At 35.1% G+C, this 21,057-nt stretch overlaps 1 protein-coding gene and 1 pseudogene across 1 annotated transcript in view; both read left to right on the top strand.

The window, feature by feature from the left end:
* The window catches only part of VPS4B (vacuolar protein sorting 4 homolog B), a 30,735-nt gene extending 14,380 nt beyond the window's left edge, over positions 1 to 16,355 (top strand). The window contains exons 4-11 of the mRNA XM_059893684.1: positions 1,278 to 1,345; positions 5,006 to 5,125; positions 7,637 to 7,793; positions 8,187 to 8,335; positions 8,841 to 8,922; positions 10,213 to 10,432; positions 13,098 to 13,238; positions 14,849 to 16,355. Coding sequence (XP_059749667.1) covers positions 1,278 to 1,345; positions 5,006 to 5,125; positions 7,637 to 7,793; positions 8,187 to 8,335; positions 8,841 to 8,922; positions 10,213 to 10,432; positions 13,098 to 13,238; positions 14,849 to 14,950 — 1,039 coding nt within the window. The 3' untranslated portion in view covers positions 14,951 to 16,355. The remainder of the gene's footprint in view (positions 1 to 1,277; positions 1,346 to 5,005; positions 5,126 to 7,636; positions 7,794 to 8,186; positions 8,336 to 8,840; positions 8,923 to 10,212; positions 10,433 to 13,097; positions 13,239 to 14,848) is intronic.
* Positions 16,356 to 19,686: 3,331 nt separating this feature from the next.
* Positions 19,687 to 19,800, top strand: LOC132348322 (small nucleolar RNA SNORA70; annotated as a pseudogene).
* The last annotated feature ends 1,257 nt before the right edge of the window (positions 19,801 to 21,057 follow it).

Raw genomic sequence — 21,057 nt, 5'->3', positions numbered from 1 at the left:
TGGCATAAAGCAAACTTTGGGAAAGCAGGGATCCCTGTAGTGCATTCCCTTACAGAATTCGAGGGCCAGGGAGTCAAGTTTGGATTCCGTATGGCTAGGAGCAATGCCCCCTCCACCGGGGTAGTTCCAGCAGGGGTCCCACTGCTGCCAGCTCCCTTGCCCAACATTCCGGTGCCGGGGAGTGGGCAGAGGGCCCTGCCACAGCGCCCTCAGCAAAGCAGTGCTTTCACCTACAGGCGTCTCCTCGCGTGCAGTTGCTTGCTTCTGCCTTCCAGGAGGACTTCGGTCTCCTGTGGAGCCTCAGCTGCAGGGGGGCCTGGGAAGGGCAGTTTTATAGCAAGTACAGTCTTTACTGTACAAGAAAGCGCAGTAGAAGAAGGTTGGAGTGAATGTCAAGGTGAATCAGTTTGCAGTCTCCACCTTACCCATAAATAACCCCACCATCCTGTGATAACCAAGCAAGCCCATTCTGAGATAAAACCTGTCAATCTTTTTATTCCCCTTTATGTCTTGTATGTGAAAAATAATGTAATGCCATATTTTTTTGCTTTGAAGATTGCAGTGTATTCTGTCACGTGCTAATCCTTATAATTGAATATACATTATTTCTAATTTTTTCCCTATTGCAAACAATATGGGCATGATTATCCTTGTAGTCAAATCCTTGAACTCATTTAAAATTGTTTCCTCGGAATAAATCCCTAGATACGAAATGTGTGCATTGATCTCCTTGTTCTTTGGGGTCCGTTCATTTTCATCAAAAGCTTCATCCATCCTTTGGAACCCCCAGGCTAAGGGTTATGCACCTTTGTACCTTATTAAATAGTTGATATTTTGGGGGTTTTTTTCCCTCCTAGTTATGGCTTCTTGTTCTAATATATAGTTTGCCTGGTCCTGATTTTTTTTTATTGTTAATTGTTTACAACACTCCTGTAATTCATCTTAAATCTTTTGTGGAATGAGATGTGGGTCATGCATTTATGAATTAATATCAGTACATAAATAGGTATGTTGTGGGAATTTGGAGCTAGTTCCTGACTTCATTCTGGTCTTTTTGTCCATTTCCTGTTCATGATTCCATTTTGATGGGTAATATGCCTGCTTACTATTTTGTTTAGTATATTCTGAAAAGTAATAAAATCAGCTTAACTTTTAATGTGAGTGTCTTATTTTGCCACTTAAATTACGGATATTTCAGGTTAATCTTTTCCTTTATTTTTTGCCTTAGTTTGATAGCAATGAGTGATCATTTGAATATATTAAATTCTTTTTATTAGGAATGACAGTGATGGGGAAGGAGAATCTGATGATCCTGAAAAAAAGAAACTACAGAGTCAACTTCAAGGTTGCTTTAGATTTCATTTTTAAATTTACTATTTTATTTTTTAAAAACTCATAGTGAATTGTCTATTTGAATTGGGTTTTTTCCCCACCTGTATTTAAATGAGGTTCAAGAACTGGCTTTGGTTCCCAGTGGTCACATGCTGGCTTTGTTGAGACCATTTTTATAAGATTTGCTCTATAGGGTCTCTAATGGGTTGGGTTTTTTCCATGCAGTAAAAATATTGTTTCATTTTATATCTGCCTTAAAAAGCTTACTCTCTTTCATTTTTTCTTATTTGCCCCCTTTTAGAGAGGGTAGCAGTTATACTATTAGCTTACTATAAAATCTGATGGTATTGAAATTTCCTGTCAGGAACAGAATGCATTAGGACTCACACTTGGCTTTTATTGCTGTTGCTGTAGCTTATTCATTGATGCTATTTATTTCATGTTTCCTACCTGCTCTTCCTAATCTGCTTTTTTATCCTATTTCAGCATTCCCATTTACATTTCCCTCTTTCCGCTTTCAGTTTTTTCCCTTCCACACCTATAAAAGCCCTTTCTCCTCTACTGTAGTGAAGTGGCCTTATCCAGAGGGCATAGATTGTAGCTCCATTCACATCTGGATTCCACTCTGGGATCTGCTGCTTAAATCTGTCTAGTCTTGGGCAAGTTCCCTAACCTCTCAGAGTCTGAGACCCAACTCTAAAATGGAAGTTAAGAATATTTTCAGAGCAATTAAAAGGTTAATGACAATGTAAAAACTGCCTAATATTACATCTGACAGTACTAGGGACTCAATAAATAGTAGCTCTGTGTATCTAAAAAGGCATCTATTTAATTGCTGGCTTCTTTAGTTACTGAGACTTGATTGTTCTTTGATATGTTATCTAATGATTTTTCAAGTTGAATTTTTGCTCAGTCATGGGTAACATGTATTTTATTCATTCATTTGAATCTTGCTGAATAGAACACATATCTGGGAAAGATATCCATTATATAGGCTCAGCCTATATAATGATTGGTTAGTGATTGGTGAACTTACCTAGCTTGGCCAGACCTCTAATCTTGCTATTCTGATCTCCATTTTGGTAATATTTCTGTCTTACCGACCCCTCTGGGATGTATAGGGTAATACTATAAGGATAGTATTTTGAAAACACTACAGTTAACGAGGGTATTTTTACACGCCAGCTTCAGTGGTGGGTGTAGTCCAAGGGCAGTAACTGAGTTTCCACTGCCTCGAGCAGTGTGGTCATGCTTCATCCTCAGTGAGTATTTTTGGGCAACCCAGTGGTCCATGCCAAGTGGCTTTATTTTACTTGTAAGGCAAAAACCTTTTTTCTATCTGTTCTTTTGGTTTTGTTCCTCCTCTCTCTGGCTCTGCCCCACTGAAGTAAAAATTGGATTGTATCTTTAATTTTGAAAAAGATACAATTTTTAATAAGGAATTTTTTTTTTTACATTTCCTTTGAGTGATAGTAAGGCCCAGGGATGTATAAAAATACAGATGCTTAAAACATTTAAATGAGGACATTTATTTGGAATTTCAGGATGAAATAGAATATGAAGGAGTCCTAGCCTTTCATATCTGAGAGTCCTTTTTCTCCATCTTTTAGTTTCATGGTTTGCTGATGGATTTCATCATATAATATCCTTTTTTGAATCTTTCCTCATTTTTCCTGAAACAATTTTCCAAATCTTTTTACTTCTGTTTTAGGTTATCACATTAAGTGTATATTTTATTATTAAAATTAAAATTCATGATTTGAATTTTCTGTTAATTTTGATATTCAGTGACTTTGAGGTTAAATAACATATTAGTATAATAAATAGTATAATCAAAAAATGGATAAATTTATACAATTGGGAATTATCAAATTATTTGGCTTTTATTTTCTAATAATCCCTCTCTTTTAATTTTAAAAACCATTAATCAGTGTCTAATAATTGATACTACTTTTGTCTAAATAGTCTTTTATCACTGACATTCCAAAGTCACCTAACTTGAACTTTTAAAGAGAAAAGTATTAGTTAAATGTGAAGATAAATTATGACACATTTAGAAAATTCATAACAAAAAATTTTAGTTGACCAGATAATGCTTATATATAAATTTACTTTTGTTTAACTGACACAAAATCCTATCAGATGATGTAATATTTTTCTCATGTAGGGTTACTAATCTGTATGGGACATAGGAAAGAAAAAGTGAATTGACTTTTTTTCTTAATTTATACTTGGTCTGAACTTTTAGAATGCTAAAATTGTTTATGGTTTCATTTCATTATTTTTTTTCATAAACTTATTTATTTTCATCTGTATTGGGTCTTTGTTGCTGTGTGCGGGCTTTCTCTAGTTGTGGCGAGCGGGGGCTACTCTTCCTTGATGTGCGCGGGCTTCTCATTGCGGTGGCTTTTTTGTTCCAGAGCACGGGCTCTAGGTGTGCGGGCTCAGTAGTTGTGGCTCGCGGGCTCTAGAGCACAGGCTCAGTAGTTTGTGGCACACAGGCTTAGTTGCTCTGTGGCATGTGGGATCTTTCCGGACCAGGGCTCGAACCCATGTCCCCTGCATTGGCAGGTGGATTCTTAACCATTGCGCCACCAGGGAAGTCTCCTCATTTCATTTTAATGTATAGTTAAAGATTTTCATAATTTAGGGAGGTAAGTTGCAGAGTATAGCATTCTTAGAATAACAGATGATCTTTCAAAACAAGAAAAAATACCCATAAAACTAATATCATAGGTAATCAGTAGATTGTGTGAGTGGTGATATTATACTTAAAACAATTACACATCACCTTTGAGCAGGCTACTTTGTAGTTTGTAGTTGAGCAATTTCTATATACTGAAAATTGGGAAAGATTTTGATAAAAGATCTGGAAAGTTTTGCCAGCACGCTATAGTAAGAGAAATCTTTTGTAGACTCTTACTGATTTTTACTTCTCCTTACTGCAACAGTTTGCTATGGCTTTTGAATATAGTCCAAAAACTAAATCATTTGAATGACTTTGTTAATGTACAAAAATTGTAAATAGGTCTATTTAGAAGCCGAATAGAAAATTTGGCAAATCTTGGGAAAGTATTGCAAGTCTGTAAGAGTACACCTTCTCCTCTCCATCGTCCCCGTCCCTTCCTTGCCCCTCCCTTCCCCTCTCCCTCTGTGTGTCTGTCCATCCATCCATCTGCCTGTCTATCTTCAGTTAAAGTTGTTAAGTATATTTTCTTTTTGTAGTTAAGGAGAGCATTAGATCACCGTTCCTTTTGGTTAAAAGGAGAAATAGGAGATATTCCAGAATCAGCGTACTCAAACATTACAACTACTTTTTGTAATGTTTGGTGCTTTTCCAAGCACTCTAATATTCATTACGTCATTTGATCTTTATACTAACCTGTCTAAGTAGTTTGGGCAGATGGTATTGTTCTTATTTCACCATGAGGAGGTGGAGATAGAAAAGTTAAGTGACTTTACCCCAGGTTATCTGGCTCCCCACCCCAGGCCCTGACTCCCTCTCACTACTCCCTAACAACTTCGTCCTCATCACACACTTTCAGAAATGTTTTTAATACATAGAACTTTTCCAGACAAAGTTATAATGCATTTCTGTATTTCATCATTATTTCATGTTGTCTTCTAAGTTTGATGGAATAGTCCTCTTTAAAGATGACCTAATGTTTTGTAGGCGCCATTGTTATAGAGCGACCAAATGTGAAATGGAGCGATGTTGCCGGTCTCGAAGGCGCCAAAGAAGCACTGAAAGAGGCTGTGATATTGCCTATTAAATTTCCTCATCTCTTTACGGGTGAGATGACTTTTAAATAATTATTTTTGATGATTTTTTTTTTAAAAAATGTGTTGATGACTGAAGTAAAGTATCTTGAATTCTTGTCATTATATCACAAGTTGTTACCTTAAATTCTGTTGTAAGGCAGTGATATACCTTTACACAGATACTTATTTCATATGCATATACATATTTGTAATATATTTATTGCAGAAAAACCTAAATGTCAAGCAGTAGGGCATAGGGTAAATCATGGACATACAGTAGAATACTGTGCACTCATTAGAATATAGGATACCATCTACATTAAGAAATTTAGATCTACATTATAATTGACATAGAAGAATGTCCACCTATATTGTAAAGATCAAAACGCAAGTTACATATTATGTATAGTATGATTCCACGTTGTTAAATAAATGTGTGTGCTGAGAAATAGGTGTAGAAAGCTTGACATTAAAATGTTAATATATGTCTAGGAGATGAGATTATGGGTGATTTTTACTTTCTCCTTTGACTTTCATCTGAATTTTTTTGCAGTGGACATGTACTTGTCTTATAAGAATATTTCCATTTCTTAAACAGAGGAGTTAAAATTATTTAACAGTTTCATATGAAGGGCGTATCCTCTAGTAGCTCTTTATCACTGCAAGGAGAATATTGCTAACCCACCATCTGGGTACAGTTGAAGTTACATCTCCAGCAGTAGGTGGTTTGTCTGTGCTGAACCGTTCCTTCACATTGTCCTTTTTGTGACTGATAGCCTGTGTTTGTGATATGGCTATACCCACAGTCTAACAGTGAAACAGAGGTTTTTCCTTTTAAAAACAAGCTGGTTTATGTAGAGAGCAAATCTGTGACATTGGCCTCAAACTGAACAGGTCCAGACAGTGATGTCGTATAGAGCAGTGATGAAGAGCAAGAACCCGTGGGCCACCCATTGTCCACCTAGCTTCGAGGTACGACTCACAACCTCACTTCAGGAATATGAAACTAACAGTGTAAAAGTTGACATCATAATCCTATAAAGGTACAAAAATACAGTTGAACTCATTTTATGTTGTGTTACTTATACCAGTGTTTCCCAAACGTGAGTCCTATATGTATCATCTTCATGGATTTTTCCATATACGTGTACCATTATTTTTTAAATATTTTTCTTTAAATCACTCATATTTAGAGCAGACTTTTTATTAAACTGTAACATATACAAAGACATGCAGGAACCCATAAGTGTTCAGCTTCATAAATTATCAGAGTACACCTGTATAATCATCACCCAGATAAAAAAGTACTGCTGGTAACCTAGAAATCCCTCTCTGCCTCTTTCCTCCCCAGAGGTAATCACTCTTTTGACTTCTAATACCATAGATTGTTTTGCCCATATTTGACTTCTAATACCGTAGATTGTTCTGCTCACTTGTTTTTACTTAGTAACTTTATTTTAGAAGACTTCTTTGTATCTCTATAAATGGAAAAAGTAGTGGTTTTATAGAATGCATTTTAAAAATTACTTAATTGAAAAGTATTTGTATACCACCTAAAAGCATCTCATTGCCACCAATGGTATATGTACCACACTTAAGGGCACACTGATTTATAATTGCAGACATTTAAAATAGGCAAATAGAATTCAAGTAAAAGTTGAGGCTTTCATAACAATAAACATGATATTTAGTTTTGCCATCAGTCATCTGTATATCATTCTTTTAGAGACACCGTGTGTCCACCCACAGTTTACACCTAGTAGTTTTTTTTAATGTGTATTTGATATTTTGTTGCCAGTTGTAACCCAGCCTGGTTTATTTAAGGCAGCATTATAATTTCTCATTAGCAGAATTGAGATACAAAGAATTTACTTGTTCACTTGCTATTATGTTTTGGCAAAACTAGTATTTAAGGTAGAGTCCGCTTATCATTCCCCAAGCACTGGAATGGGAACCTGCCACCTGAAATAACCTGTGCTTCCTTGTGGAATCAGGAATTGAGTAGAACTTCACGAGTCATCCAAACTGTGTTAGTTTCACTCCTCCAAAGGTCATAAATATTTTTAAAAAAATATTTCCAGCTGCCCTTCCCCTGTGAGTATAGTTTCTCCTACAATATTCTGATGTTGAGCAGTGCACATAGTAGATGATCAGGAAATACCTTTTAACTGAATTCTTTTCTCTTTAATAGACTAGAAGGCCTTGGAAGGCAGAGATTCAGTTTGTATTCTGTATTCATAGTTCTCTGCCTACATGTCGTGGTTTCAATACGTAGTGGTTGAATGAGTGAGCAAGCAAATGAACTTCCTCTTAGAAGGATTATAGCTATATAAACACAGTTTTGACAAAGTGGTCTCTAGAAAAAGCAAAGTACACTTAGGACATACTTACCTTAGATTGATTTATTTAAATTTTGTTTTATTCTACGGCTAGCTTTAGAGTGGAAACCTCTTCACGGTATTCTTCACTGTGGATGATGTCTCTGGTAACGGAAGTTAACAGTCTTGAAAGTCTCATGTTATTTTTCTAATGCAAATTTTAGGCAAGAGAACACCTTGGAGGGGAATCCTGTTATTTGGGCCACCTGGAACAGGAAAATCCTATTTAGCCAAAGCTGTAGCAACAGAAGCAAACAACTCAACATTTTTCTCAATATCTTCCTCTGACCTTGTTTCTAAGTGGCTAGGTGAAAGTGAAAAGTAAGTAGTAAATTGACTTTTTTTTTTTTAAGTTTTTCTTTGCCTGGTAGTCACTATTTCAGTCTATAAAGTGATAGGTTTCTTATATCATTAATAGACATTCAAAAAAAGTGCTATTATAAGTACAGGTGGTATTCATTTCTGTTAGATTAGTCCCTAGTTTGGAATTTATTTCGTAGGGAGAAGATAGCGTATATGATATGTGTATGGTTTAGTAAATCATAAAATGAATTATCCAAATGTAGTAATCTTATTTTATAGATCAAAACGTGATGATACTTTTTAATCTATAGAGTTCCTATAATATTGGTATATTGTTTTGTTTTAGTTTTTTCATTGTCATGTGTCATTGAGTATTTTTTTTTAGAAATTGAAACCTTTATTTATTTTTAGGCAAGTTAAGTACTTATTCCAACTTGCCAGAGAGAGTAAACCTTCCATTATCTTCATTGATGAAATTGATTCTCTGTGTGGTTCAAGAAGTGAAAATGAAAGTGAAGCTGCACGTAGAATTAAGACAGAGTTCCTAGTTCAAATGCAAGGTAGTGTTACTGATTTTTTAAAATAGTTTCTCTTTATTGTATAACCATTATTATGATAGTAATGGAAAAAATTTCAAGCAGAATTTCTCCGTTCTTATAGGCCAAGTCTTATGCCCGGTCTCATTCTGATCCATATGCATACATAAGTTTTACCCAGTTGTAATCATCTCGTTGGTATAAATAGTGAAGAGATTAATATATTCACTTATAACATGCCAGAAACAATATCAGTAAAAGGAATATGTAAACTTCAAGCTAAATCTTTCAAGAAATATTTTGAAAAGAATATTAATAGTATTTTCCCACAGTTTAGGAGATTCTAGGGAATATTTGCATCATATTCTAGTAATAAGAAATGTGGTTAAGTACAGTTTTTGTCAGAGAGAAAGTCTCAAGATGAGGCATTTTAACATTAAAGTACCACGTTCATAAGAGAACATGCAGATGATGTTCAAAGAACACTTGAAATGACAGATTATTTAAAACATTTCCTATTTTGATGCAGGGGTTGGTGTGGACAATGATGGAATTTTGGTTCTGGGAGCTACAAACATACCCTGGGTTCTGGATTCTGCCATTAGGCGAAGGTATGATGATAGAGTAAATATCTTATTTCTAATTACAGTATAATAAGTGAATATTAATGCCCATTCTCTCTAGTTGAGGAGGCATTCTGATAACTTCAGAATGTTTTTTAATGTGCTCGAACCCTATTGACCCCTGCCTTGGGGAAGAGAAGCAGGCATTTGTTTGTTTGCCTCCTGTGTTCAAGATCCAAGATTTACACCTACTGGAATCTTTTGCATTGGAAAGTATGTTACCTAATGCTTACTTTAGTTCTAATTAAGTTTAGTAGGTGCACTGATGCTTCAGAAATTTACATATATAGTTTGATATTTCAATGGAAAAACCTTCCATTGAAGGTTTTTCCATTTTGCTAAATATAAAATTTTAGCAAAATGACAATTCTACAAGTTAAAGTATGCTAAGAAAGATATAGTTTTCGTTAAAAAAGTTCTGTCTATAATTTTTTAACTGAATATGAAACTTGAGCTACAGGAAAGGTATACAGACTCCTTACTTTTCACTGCTTCACAATTCCCTATCCCATTGATTTAATTGTGCATGGTAAAAATGAACACTTCAGTTTTTTCTTTTACCCCATTCACTTTATGGTTTGCCAGAATGTTAGATTACCAGCCAGTATCAAGAAAGGAAATGTGCTGATTATTTTTGAAAAATGGCCTAATTCTAAACCCATCTCTAGAGATGGTGGAAACTTTAAAAATTCTTCTTATTGCCACAGAGAATAATTACCTGGAGAAGAAAATGTCTTCACAGACCCATTTAAATTGTCCCTCATTGCTTCCTCCTTATCTCCAAATGCTGAAATTCTAAGAAGGCAAGCAAAATTATAAGATTCTGAGTAATTTTACTCTTTAGAATTTAGGTAATTCTTTTATCATCTCTTATTTCACACTTTTAATCATATTAATCCCTTGATCAGGAGTTCAGAGTGTCTTTCTACAGGAAATTGTAATCCTGAAGGACATGTCGTGTCATGAATTCCAGACATGTAAACACTCTGGCCAAAATAATTCAAAAATCATGTGAGAAAAACTAAAGCACTCCAGACTGGTTCCCTGGCTATTTTGGTTTTGTTTTTTGTTAATGTGTTCTGGATATTTTCCCTTTATTAACCTAAATATGCATCTGTTTAACTTGATGGATGTGGGCCCATTTATTTTATTCAGCTTAACTTTGTATAAATGAGAATATCTAAATATCTTGTTTCTTCTTGAAAAACTGATTTTTAATAGAAATTAAATATTATTATATAGTAATATTCTTGATGTAATTTTTCTTTTCATTTTAAGATTTGAGAAACGAATTTATATTCCTTTGCCTGAGGCCCACGCCCGAGCAGCAATGTTTAAACTGCACTTGGGGACCACTCAGAACAGTCTAACAGAAGCAGATGTCCGGGAACTTGGGAAGAAAACTGAAGGCTATTCAGGGGCAGACATAAGTGTCATTGTACGTGATGCACTTATGCAGCCAGTTAGGAAAGTACAGTCAGCTACTCATTTTAAAAAGGTAAGGAACGCTTATCCATCTTTTCATATATTTTTAAAATCAAGTTTTGAGACCATGATTGACTTGTCTTTGAAGAATTTTAGGAAGATTTCAGTTTTGTATAATAAATAAGTAGATTTACATAAAAGATTATGTTTCCGTTTCATTGAAAATAAGTTCTCCCAAAGTGTTTTAAAACTTTGTATGCAGTGATTTTTGAAGTATTTATTATTTTGATGTAAGTATAGAAACTTAAATCTATGATTGTCTCTGATGTAACTAGAATATCCTCGAGCAGAATCTGGTACGTTTACACCTCATTAATAAAGTAAAAATAATAATAGCTAATATTGTTTAAATATTCACGTGCCCAGCACTGTGTTTGCTCCATCATCTTCCTATTTTATTTGGTCCTCACAGAAGCTCTACAAAAGGTACATATAGCCACCTGTTGATGGTTAGTCCTAGACTAACATGATTAAACTGGGACTTGGATGTTTTTAACACAGTTTGCCAAGGTACAGCTAGAGAGGATTGGAGGTATGATTTTTCTCTAGGTAAGGTGTACTTCAGAAGCCTCAACCGTTCTTCTCTCCTGCTCCTCCCATGCACTGTTTGGTCTGCATGAATGACTTGAGTGTATATGGTTTGAGAGAGAATTTTGTGAAAAGACTATGGTCTTGGGATATTCAATTTAAGTAACAGTAGACTAGGTAATTTGGACCAGCTCTCTTGCTGAGGACAGCAGTCTCCAGTATGCTTATGAACGTAGATATGAAAATCCTGAAACACTGTTAGCAAACCTAATCCATCGATATATGACAAACTAATATGTCATGACTCTGATACACATATATGTCTGTTATATACCACAGTAAAATAATTTTTTTAAAAAAATGAGGAGCTTGAATTAAAACCTGAATTTGAAGCCTGACTCTACAATTTACTTGTTTTATCTCCTTGACCAAATTGAATTACCTTTTTAAGTCTCATTTTTTATCATCTCTTAAGTAAGGATGATAATACTACTTTGTAATGCTCTTATGAAAATGAAATGAAGGAATATTCATAAAACAGCTGTCATGGTACCTGAATAGCCCAGTAAATATTACTCATCTCTTCTTCAGCCATTTCATTACTGAGAGAAATATGGTTAGCTCAGAATCAAGTTTATGCCACAACCATTGTGTTTTTTCTTAAATTCTCTTGGCCATTTAGAAGGAACTCAGTTCTTCCATACTCAGAACTTTCCGTTCAGTTCTCTGTATAACTACTAGGGATGGCTTGTATGACCCTAAAGCCAGGCCCTTGTTAGGAGGATAAAGGTGAAGCAGCCAAATTTCGTTTTTCTTTCTCTCTTTCTTTCTCTTTTTGTTTTTTGGCTGTGCTGCACAGCTTGCAGGATCTTAGTTCCCAGACCAGGGATTGAACCCGGCAGTGAAAGCGGCGAGTCCTAACCACTGGACCGCTGGGGAATTCCCAGGCAAATCTCTTTTAACATCAGGCCTTTTGTGTCACCAACTATAGTAGATCTTTCTGTGGCTCCATCTTCTACTCCATTTTTCAATTAGCAAGAACAAGTTTGCCTGTGTATTTTATTTATTAAATGTATAAGTACTAATCTGGGCCCAGAGGTAAGTCAGAGTACAATAGTTAAAAAACGCAAAAATCCCTGCCACTGAAATTGTTGTGTGCAAAGGCAGACAATAAAATACACGTAGTAAAGTGAAAATATTTATTTCTCTACCCCTGCCCCAATCCTGAGACAGTATTTAAGATCGATCATTGTAAAACAAGTGTTAAGTATGGAAGCAGTCCCTGGTTTGATACAAGTGTGTTGCCTTCTAAATATTATATGTGACTCTGTGTCACAAAGGTTCTTTTTCTGGATGTTATTAAAACTTTTTCTTTTAAATCAGTTATGAATTGTAAGATAGCACTGAAATTACATTTAGCATTTAATTTTGTACTTATATTTGAAGAAGGAGTTTCTGAGGGGAAAGACAGAAAGATTCAGTAATTTCACAGTAATAAACCTTCCAAAGATCACAGAAATTTCTCGGCTATGGAAAACAGAGTAACTTAAAGGAATTTTTAAGTAGGTCTTTTTTTTTTCTTTTCTTTTTTTTTTATATTGGAGTATAGTTGATTAACATTGCTGTGGTAGTTTCGTACAGCAAAGTGATTGTTATACATGTATCTATTCTTTTTTGAATTCTTCTCCCATTTAGGTTATTACAGAGTATTGAGCGGAGTTCCCTGTGTTATACAGTAGGTCCTTGTTGGTTATCTATTTTAAATATAGCAGTGTGTTAAGTAAGTCTATTTTTGGTCTCTAGGATTATGACCACTTAATAATCATTAGGAAAAAAAAAAAAGAAAATTTTAGCTACAGGTAATTGTTTCTTTACTTTATTTTAACTTATTTTCTCCCTATGATCATCTAAGTAATTTATTGTAGGAAATTTCAAATATAGAAAATCATCCAAGAAAAAAATTAAAATCAAGCAAAATCTATCCCATCACCCAGAGCTAATTGCACTTTTTGTTGTATACCCTTCTGTTTATTTTCAGAAGTAAGCATTTTAACAAAACATAAAATAATAGTACATTTTCAGATTTCCTGATAATGGTCTAAATCTTAATGTTTATTTAATTTGTTCTGTTGTTGTACTGTTTATTCCAGGTTCGCGGACCTTCACAAGCTGATCCTAACAACATAGTAGATGATCTGCTAACACCCTGTTCTCCAGGTGATCCTGGTGCCATTGAGATGACGTGGATGGATGTCCCTGGGGATAAACTTTTGGAGCCAGTTGTTTGCATGGTTTGACATTTTGTTTGCTTTTAAGAAAAATTTTAAAACGTTATATTTTATGGGGACGTCCCTGGCAGTCCAGTGGTTAAGACTCCGTGCTTCCAGTGAAGGGGGCATGGGTTCGAGTCCTGGTTGGGGAACTAAACCTCCCGCATGCTGCACCGTGCAGCCAAAAAAAATATATTTTATAATTTGTCAGATAAAATTTTCAGTTTTGTAAAATTAGTTCAAAAAAGTTAATACTAACTACTTAAAAAGTTTTAAAGATTAGTTGAATGTAAAATATAAAAAATAATTATCTTTAAAATGTTTTCTTGGGCTTCAAGGAAATTTTAAGTGAATAAGCTATTTTTAAAAACATACAGGTTTCTGACATTATAGTTCTTATAGCTGGGATATTATCACCAAAATGGTAGGATTGGTAAAAATTTTTTTCCCTGAATCTCAAATTTTGTAAAATATCCAGAAACGCTAATGCATGAATCATAGTATTCATAATAGCATTTTTCTGTTTTACTTCTCAAAGCCTCATAGAAAGTTTAAATAATGCACTACTCTTTCAAAAAGTTCTGAAAACAAAATTTTTATTATAAAAAATTATATTTCTGTTTATATTAGAGGAATTAAAATATTCATAAAAATTACATTTCTGTAGTTTCTATTGGAAGAAATAAAATAATTCATAAGACTTTTTTATTTTGTAAGCCATATTAATTTTAGGGAACTTACTGTGATTGAAAATGTACGTTTATTATGTTTATGTTTTCTTATTGATGAACAGTCATTTTTTAAAATCTGCTGCTTTAGTTATAGATTTTTAACTCTATATGTCAAAATTAACAGTAACTTTCAAAGGGGAAACTTTCACATGATATGTAGACCTAGATATATAGACATATATGTACATATATGTATATAAGTTTATATGCATATAGAGAGAGAAATATATCTGTAAACATAGATATATTTATGTGTTAATCAACCACAATGCTTATCTGAGAAATTATTCAGAAATCCTTTTTTGTTGCAATCCTTGGTTTATTTTTTAAAGTTTTGGTTCTTTTGACTGTTTTCCATACTGTTTTACAGGAGACATGGCCTAGAAGTTAATTTTTTAATGAATCCTTGATATTTGTATATTTTCTTACCATTTTGATTGTAATTTTAACTAACAGTTAAACTTTTTGATTAGTTGATTTTGATTAAATGGTATTATTCTGTTTCACGTAAGTATAAGTGAATGACTGTATTCCTTTTGAGTTGCACTTAGCCAACTGCTCTCTTGTTTAAGAACAAACAGATACGGCCAGAAAAGCGATCGGGAACTTAATTCTGGAGGCCTTGATCATCAGGCTAAGAGGACTGTACTTCCTTAGGGTGCTGAGGAGCCTTTGAAAGTTGTGATCGGGACAAGGCAAGCAACTGAAAGTTTATAAGCAAAGGAATAACTTAGTCAAAGATGTCCTTCAGGAAAACAAGAGAGTTTATCGTCAGTAGTTTATGGCACGATGCAGATTTTCAGATTTAACCTTAGGCAAAAGTTAGGAATGTTGATAAAGAAATGTTTTTTATTCCGTCAAATCTATTACAAATACTGCCCCCCTTCTTTTTCCTGACAGTCGGATATGTTACGGTCGCTATCTAGCACAAAGCCCACAGTCAATGAACACGACTTGTTGAAATTAAAGAAGTTTACAGAAGATTTTGGCCAAGAAGGCTAGACCAAAGACAACAAGGAAGACGTTTACCATGTGTGTTCTCTCTTTCATAGGTATTTTTGCCTTTCTTGGATGGCAGTCAGATTATTTCCAGTAAAACTCTCTTACTGCAGGAAAATAGAGGTCTCACTTCAGCATTCTTTTAAGTTTTATATGTACTTTTGCTCCATTACCAATTAAATCCTCCTGTTAACAAAAATTATAAAATAATGGGTTATAAGCAAATGAGTGACATAAATAGCAAAAACATAGAAATTACCTAGTAAAAAGAAGATTAAAATTGATTGAGATACAAATATTTTAAATTGTTATAAATAGTGGTCTTTGCAAAGAGCATTCATTTTTTATTTTTTAACTAAAATGAAATGGGGCTTATTTCATATTTTGAAAAAAAACTTAAGCATCATTCTCATCAGTGTAAAATTTATTTACTTTATTAAAAAAATTAAAAATGATTTACTCTCAGGGATGGGCAGTAAAACAGCAAAGAGCACTGATTGGGTTTGAAAGATTTTGAATTGTGTTCTAGCCAAGGCTCTCATTGGTTTTTTGATAGTTTGGCTTTTTTCTCCATGTAGATTTAAATAATTTCTATAAAAGCAGCAAGCTTTTTTATATTTAATTAAATAATACCTTTTACTGTGCAATCTCAAGAGAAAGACTCTCTAAATTAGGCATTGTCTCTATCTTGAAGAAGAAACTTGTCTATTTCAGTGTCTTTTTGTAGCAAGATTGACCAAAACAGGTGGTTAATAACTGTGTACTTTTTAAATAATTCTGCCATGAAATACTGTAATGGGAACCTTTGCTGAAAGGAACAGCCTCCCTTTGGATTATGGGAAGTTTCTTGTGTGTGGTGGGGGGGGGGGTGTGTGTACATACATATAAATTTTTTTTAATGTAGGTTAGCTAGAGTCTTGTCTTTTACCTTTTAAGTTCAGGGAACAGCTCGTCCTGGCCACACGTATGTTATCAGTGTAATGTTTCATGAAGCTTTAGAAATGAGCTGATGTCTCCTTAAATAATAAAATACAAACATGATATTGTGTTATTTTAATATCTTCAAATAAATAATCTGAGGGTGTGTGTTATATACTTGAGCACCAACACTAAGTTGTGCCTTGTACATTTGCATTGGCTCTATATGCAAAGGATTATTAAGTCAGCTAGAATGAGGTAGATTCCTTAATTTACTATAAAGTTCTGCCTTGAAAATGCTATAGAATAACTTGCCTTTTAAAGTATATTTGCACATTTTACATATTGTGCTATATGGTTGCCTTTGGGTTTTCTGTACAGATTGTTTTCGTTGATATTAAATGGAAGTCGTAGGCCTGAAATATGCTGTTCTTACGTGAAGTAAATTGATACAACCTACTATTGGCTGTATTCTGTGTGTGCTTCTTTATTTTGGGATCTTCCGTATAGGAGAAAATATTATCTAAATTGATTAGATACAAAGAAATCATTAAAAATTATTAATTAAGGATGTATGCATGAAAATTCTATTTTTCAGTAACTTCTGTGTGAGGGTTGGGAATTGGCACACCAACACTGAGTTCTTTGCGTATGTCTTACGAGACATTTTACCTTATCCACCTCAGAATCATACAGTATTGCTATTAATCATATCATTAGGAGAAGTAACATAACTATATTATTATAACTATATAATAGCTGAAATCCAGATTTTTTTGTGAATCCAAAATTTGTTTTGAGGAAGTATTTTACTTAAATTGGCCAAGTAGTGTGTAAGTCCAGTGTTGATGATAAGTGGATACTTGATCCCTCAATTCTTACATGTGCTCTGAGAACCGTGCCTCAGTATCCATGTCACTTCTAGCCATAGCTCCATTTTCCACATTTCTGGTTTTAAAACTGTTTCTAGAATCTAATAATTTTAGACTTATTTTAGAATGGTAGAGCATAAGTCATTTCCATGTGTTCTTTATGGGCAGATAAATACTCAAGAGGAAACAATATTCAAGCTCTGTCTGGACCTTGGCCATTATGATTTTGGGTAGATGTTTTCTGAGCCACCAAGTAAACCCTACTTGAGCAACTCTATGAGCTAGCTGTTCCTGGATGTTTAAGAACATTTTTTTGTCTCAGTCTGAAAACTCTATAGGGACCTTAATTATAAAAGTATTTCAGTAGGAAATTGGTTTTTGAGTTTACTGTCATCAACATGCAGAGAGACAGAATGAGTGTAGTTGATTACTAATGTGAAGTATCATTTAGCCACTTGCAGCGGCACAGGTAGGAAATGGAGGCACACCTCCCCAACACAGTGCTGGAAATGTTGCCCAGCTTTGTGAGCTCTCACAGGTACCGGGTGATTTCCTGCCTCCTTTCTTCTTTCCTCTGCTGGTCCAAATCCCGTGATTTCCATTAAGACCTAGCTTATGACCCATATAATCTCTTCCAGGAAGAATTCCTAAACTACCCCATCCAACCTTTGGATTTCTTTAGCACCGAGTTGTTGTGACTATCTTAAGATTTTTCTCCAAGTGTCAAGCACACTCTGTTAATTGTGTTTAGACCGTTTAGATTGTAAGCTCTTCAAACAGTTATGTTTTCCTTTGCATTAGCGTAGTGCTAGACACTGTTTATTAGGTACTTAATAAAGGCTTGAAAAAATTAAGGGAGTTATATCCATATTTTATCTACTTCCTAGATTGTCTGTGAGACTTTTAATAAAATAGGTAATTTGAAGTTGCTTTATTCCTGCTGGTCTAGTGAAGTTGTGGTACATTTTCGTTACTGGGAACTGAAATCAGAGGTGTGCCAGAGCTGGCTCATACTGGCTCAGAAGAACCATTTTTACACATTTCTGCCCACCTGTTCAGTCACCTCATTGGTAGCTTGAAACCTGCCATGGTGGAAGTGATTTACGCCACAGAAACCAGCAAGTTTCCGTTTACATGCTGCAACGCAAAGCAAGGACTGTAGTTCAACATTGAAAAATTAATATTTACCACATTTACAGGAATAAAGGGGAAAAGTTATCTTCATAGAGTCATAAAAAGCATTTAATAAAATCCAGCACCCGTTTGTGATTTTTCTTTTTTTAACTCAAACTAGGAATTGAAGAGAGCTTCTGAATTTAATAAAGAGCATCCACTAAAGAAACAAACAAATTCTAACAAACATCATACTTAATTGTGAATTATTGAAAACTTTAACTCCCCAGAGATCAGGAAGAAGACAAAGGTGCCTGCTGTCACCACTCCTTTTCAGTTTTGTGCAGGAGATTCTAGCCAGTGTTAAAAAGGAAGAAACAGAATTGTCATTCTCAGGTGACATGATTGTGTATGTAGAAAATCCAAATTAATAAACTTAGAATCTGAATATAAGAAGATTACAGGATACAGGCTAATAAATAAAAATAATTGTATTTCTATATTCTAGCAACAATTAGAAATTGAAATTAAAACAGTACTGATTGCAATAACATCAGAAAGCATCAAATACCTTCAAATAAATCTGAAAGATGTGTAAGACCTCAGCATAGAAAATTATGAAACATTACCACAAGAAACTAAAGAAGACCTGAATAAATGGAGTGATGGGACCCATTCATGAGTTGGAAGGCTCTTATGAAAAATATCATTTCTGAGACTTCCCTGGTGGTCCAGTGGTTAAGACTCCGTGCTTCCACTGCCAGGGGCCTGGGTTCAGTCCCTGGTTGGGGAACTAAGGTCCCGCAGGCCATAAATAAATAAATAATTTTTAAAATATATGTATCATTTCTAACCAAATTGATTCTAGATTTAATGCAATCCCAAACCCACATCTGGGTGATATAGATATATGTATGGATATATGTATGTCTCCAGAAACAAAAATAGGTGCTTAATAAACAGATTATTGATGATTGAGAAGAGATCTTTTATAGTGTGAATTCATTTTTTGTAACAGTATATTTCTCCCAGCTGTATCTTTCTGTACATTCATCATAACCATTCATCCAGATACCTGTACATATACATAGAAAGATATCTGGAATTACTTTCACCTTACGTTCATTATGTTATTTATGGGTAGTGAGATTTGGCTTGATTTTTTTCCTTTCTTCACCTCTTTCAGGTCCTTTAAGTTTATTTTCAGATTCCACTGAGACCTTCCCTGGTCATCCTATTTAAAATTGCAATTCGTCCTGACTCTCCTTATACCCCAATCCCTGCTTTATTTTTCTCTGTAGCACTTATCATCATCCAACATACTATATAATTTACTACTTTTCTTATTTGTAATTTTTCCTCCTAACATGTACATTCCATGAAAGCTGGGATTTTCTTGTCTGTTTTATTGTCTCCTGTACCTTCAGTGTCTGGAACAGTATTGGTGCCTGATGGGTGCTCAATAAATATTTATTGAGTGAATGAGTCTTTGTATTTTTTCTAAGTCTGAATACTTTACAATGAGCATGTATAGTTTTTGCCTCTCTCCCTGTTACCCTGCAATTTTTATTTCTTTTAAAAGAGGAAGAAAATTAGGAATGAAGACAAATATATCAAGCAATTAACAGTGGCTAAATCTGCATGATAGGAATATGGATACTTATTTTTTTCTTTGTTTTTATCTTTAAATACTTTAATTTCCAAAAATTAAAGTAAAAGTTTTTAAGTAAGAATTACAGTCAGCTTGACAGCTGATCACAGGAATGTGTCTCCTCTGGAACTCTATGAAATAACAGAAAAGGTTTTAAGAAGAGAAAGAAGAAAAAAGGACAGCATTTGCTTCCAATTCAGCTGACTGTGCTCTTTTCCCCTTGGGGGCCCAGGGTGCAGTAGCTGCAAACAGCAGTCTGTTGCCTGTATAGGTTACCCTAAGGTACCTTGAAGACAGCGCTTCCCAGTGGACATTCATGACTGACATGCTGTCCCCAGTCTAGGCTCCAGACAGGTATGCACGGGGCCTTTGGAAAGCCCCAGGGCACAGGGGCCAGGGTCCACATTGGCCAAGTCATAATGTGCATCTGCACCAAGCTGCAGAACAAGGAGCATGTGATTGAGGCCTTCCACAGGGCCAAGTTCAAGTTCCCTGGCCACCAGAAGATCCACATCTCCAGGAAGCAGGGATATACTAAGTTTAATGTGGATGAATTTGAAAACATGGTTGCTGAAAAGCAGCTCATGACCCCGGAAGACTGTGGGGTCGAACGCAGCCCTAGGCGTGGCCCTGGACACATGGCGGGCCCTGCGCTCCTGAGCGCCTTGGCACCGTCCCCTCCTTACTCCTGCCCGCCGGTAAATCCTATTTCCCTGTCAAAAAGAAGAACAGAAAAGATACTCATCAAACAAATGTTCTTTGGAGGAATGTTCATCTAAATCGCCTACCTGGTTTTGGGACTGGCCCTGGCTTCCTGCTATAGGAACCAAAGTGGGGAGATCCTGCTTTTCTTCATTAGGTGGCAGACGTCATGTGGGCCCTTGGTTTATCAGGTGCTGCCACCCAGGTCCTTCAATCTTGAGCACCACAGAGATGGCAGGACATTAAAAACAGGATCGCAGCAGCATCAACAGCATCTACCGGATGGTGACACGGCTAATTACATTATTGCCTATGGTCTCATGGAATGAAGTGTCCAGTGAGGACAAGTCATAGGGGAACTACTTTGCAGCTGCTGTACAACAAAATGAAGGCATGAGAACTTCAAGGACTGCTAATTGGAAACCCGGGGATCCGCCATGACTGTGCTAAAAGCAACATTTGTTGTATTCACTGTACTAAAGTAATCAAAAGCAAAACTCAGTATTTGATCCTGTAGGTTGCCAAATTATATCAGTGGAATTCACAGATTCACCAAGATTTTTTTTTATGTGAAGGTAAGGAAATTTAGTAAAGTAGGATCCATACTATCGAAATATGTATATTTGTGAGAGCTTGGAGGGTTCTGAGTATCAGGCAGTATCTCGAGAACTATGTGTGGGAATGGATTATGTCGGTGATCATCCAAGAAAAGAGTCTGATTTCAGATATGATTGAATCTATCAGTATGGGTTCAGTCAACAGGTTCTGAATTTAGAATTTTGGTTTGAGCAGCCAAGAGTGATTTTAATTGTTTGCTTTACTGGTTGAAGAAACTGAACTTGACAGTCGACCAC

This window comes from Balaenoptera ricei, chromosome 14, assembly GCF_028023285.1.
Source record: "Balaenoptera ricei isolate mBalRic1 chromosome 14, mBalRic1.hap2, whole genome shotgun sequence".
Taxonomy (NCBI): Eukaryota; Metazoa; Chordata; class Mammalia; order Artiodactyla; family Balaenopteridae; genus Balaenoptera; species Balaenoptera ricei.
This window is presented reverse-complemented; position numbering and strand designations above follow the sequence as displayed.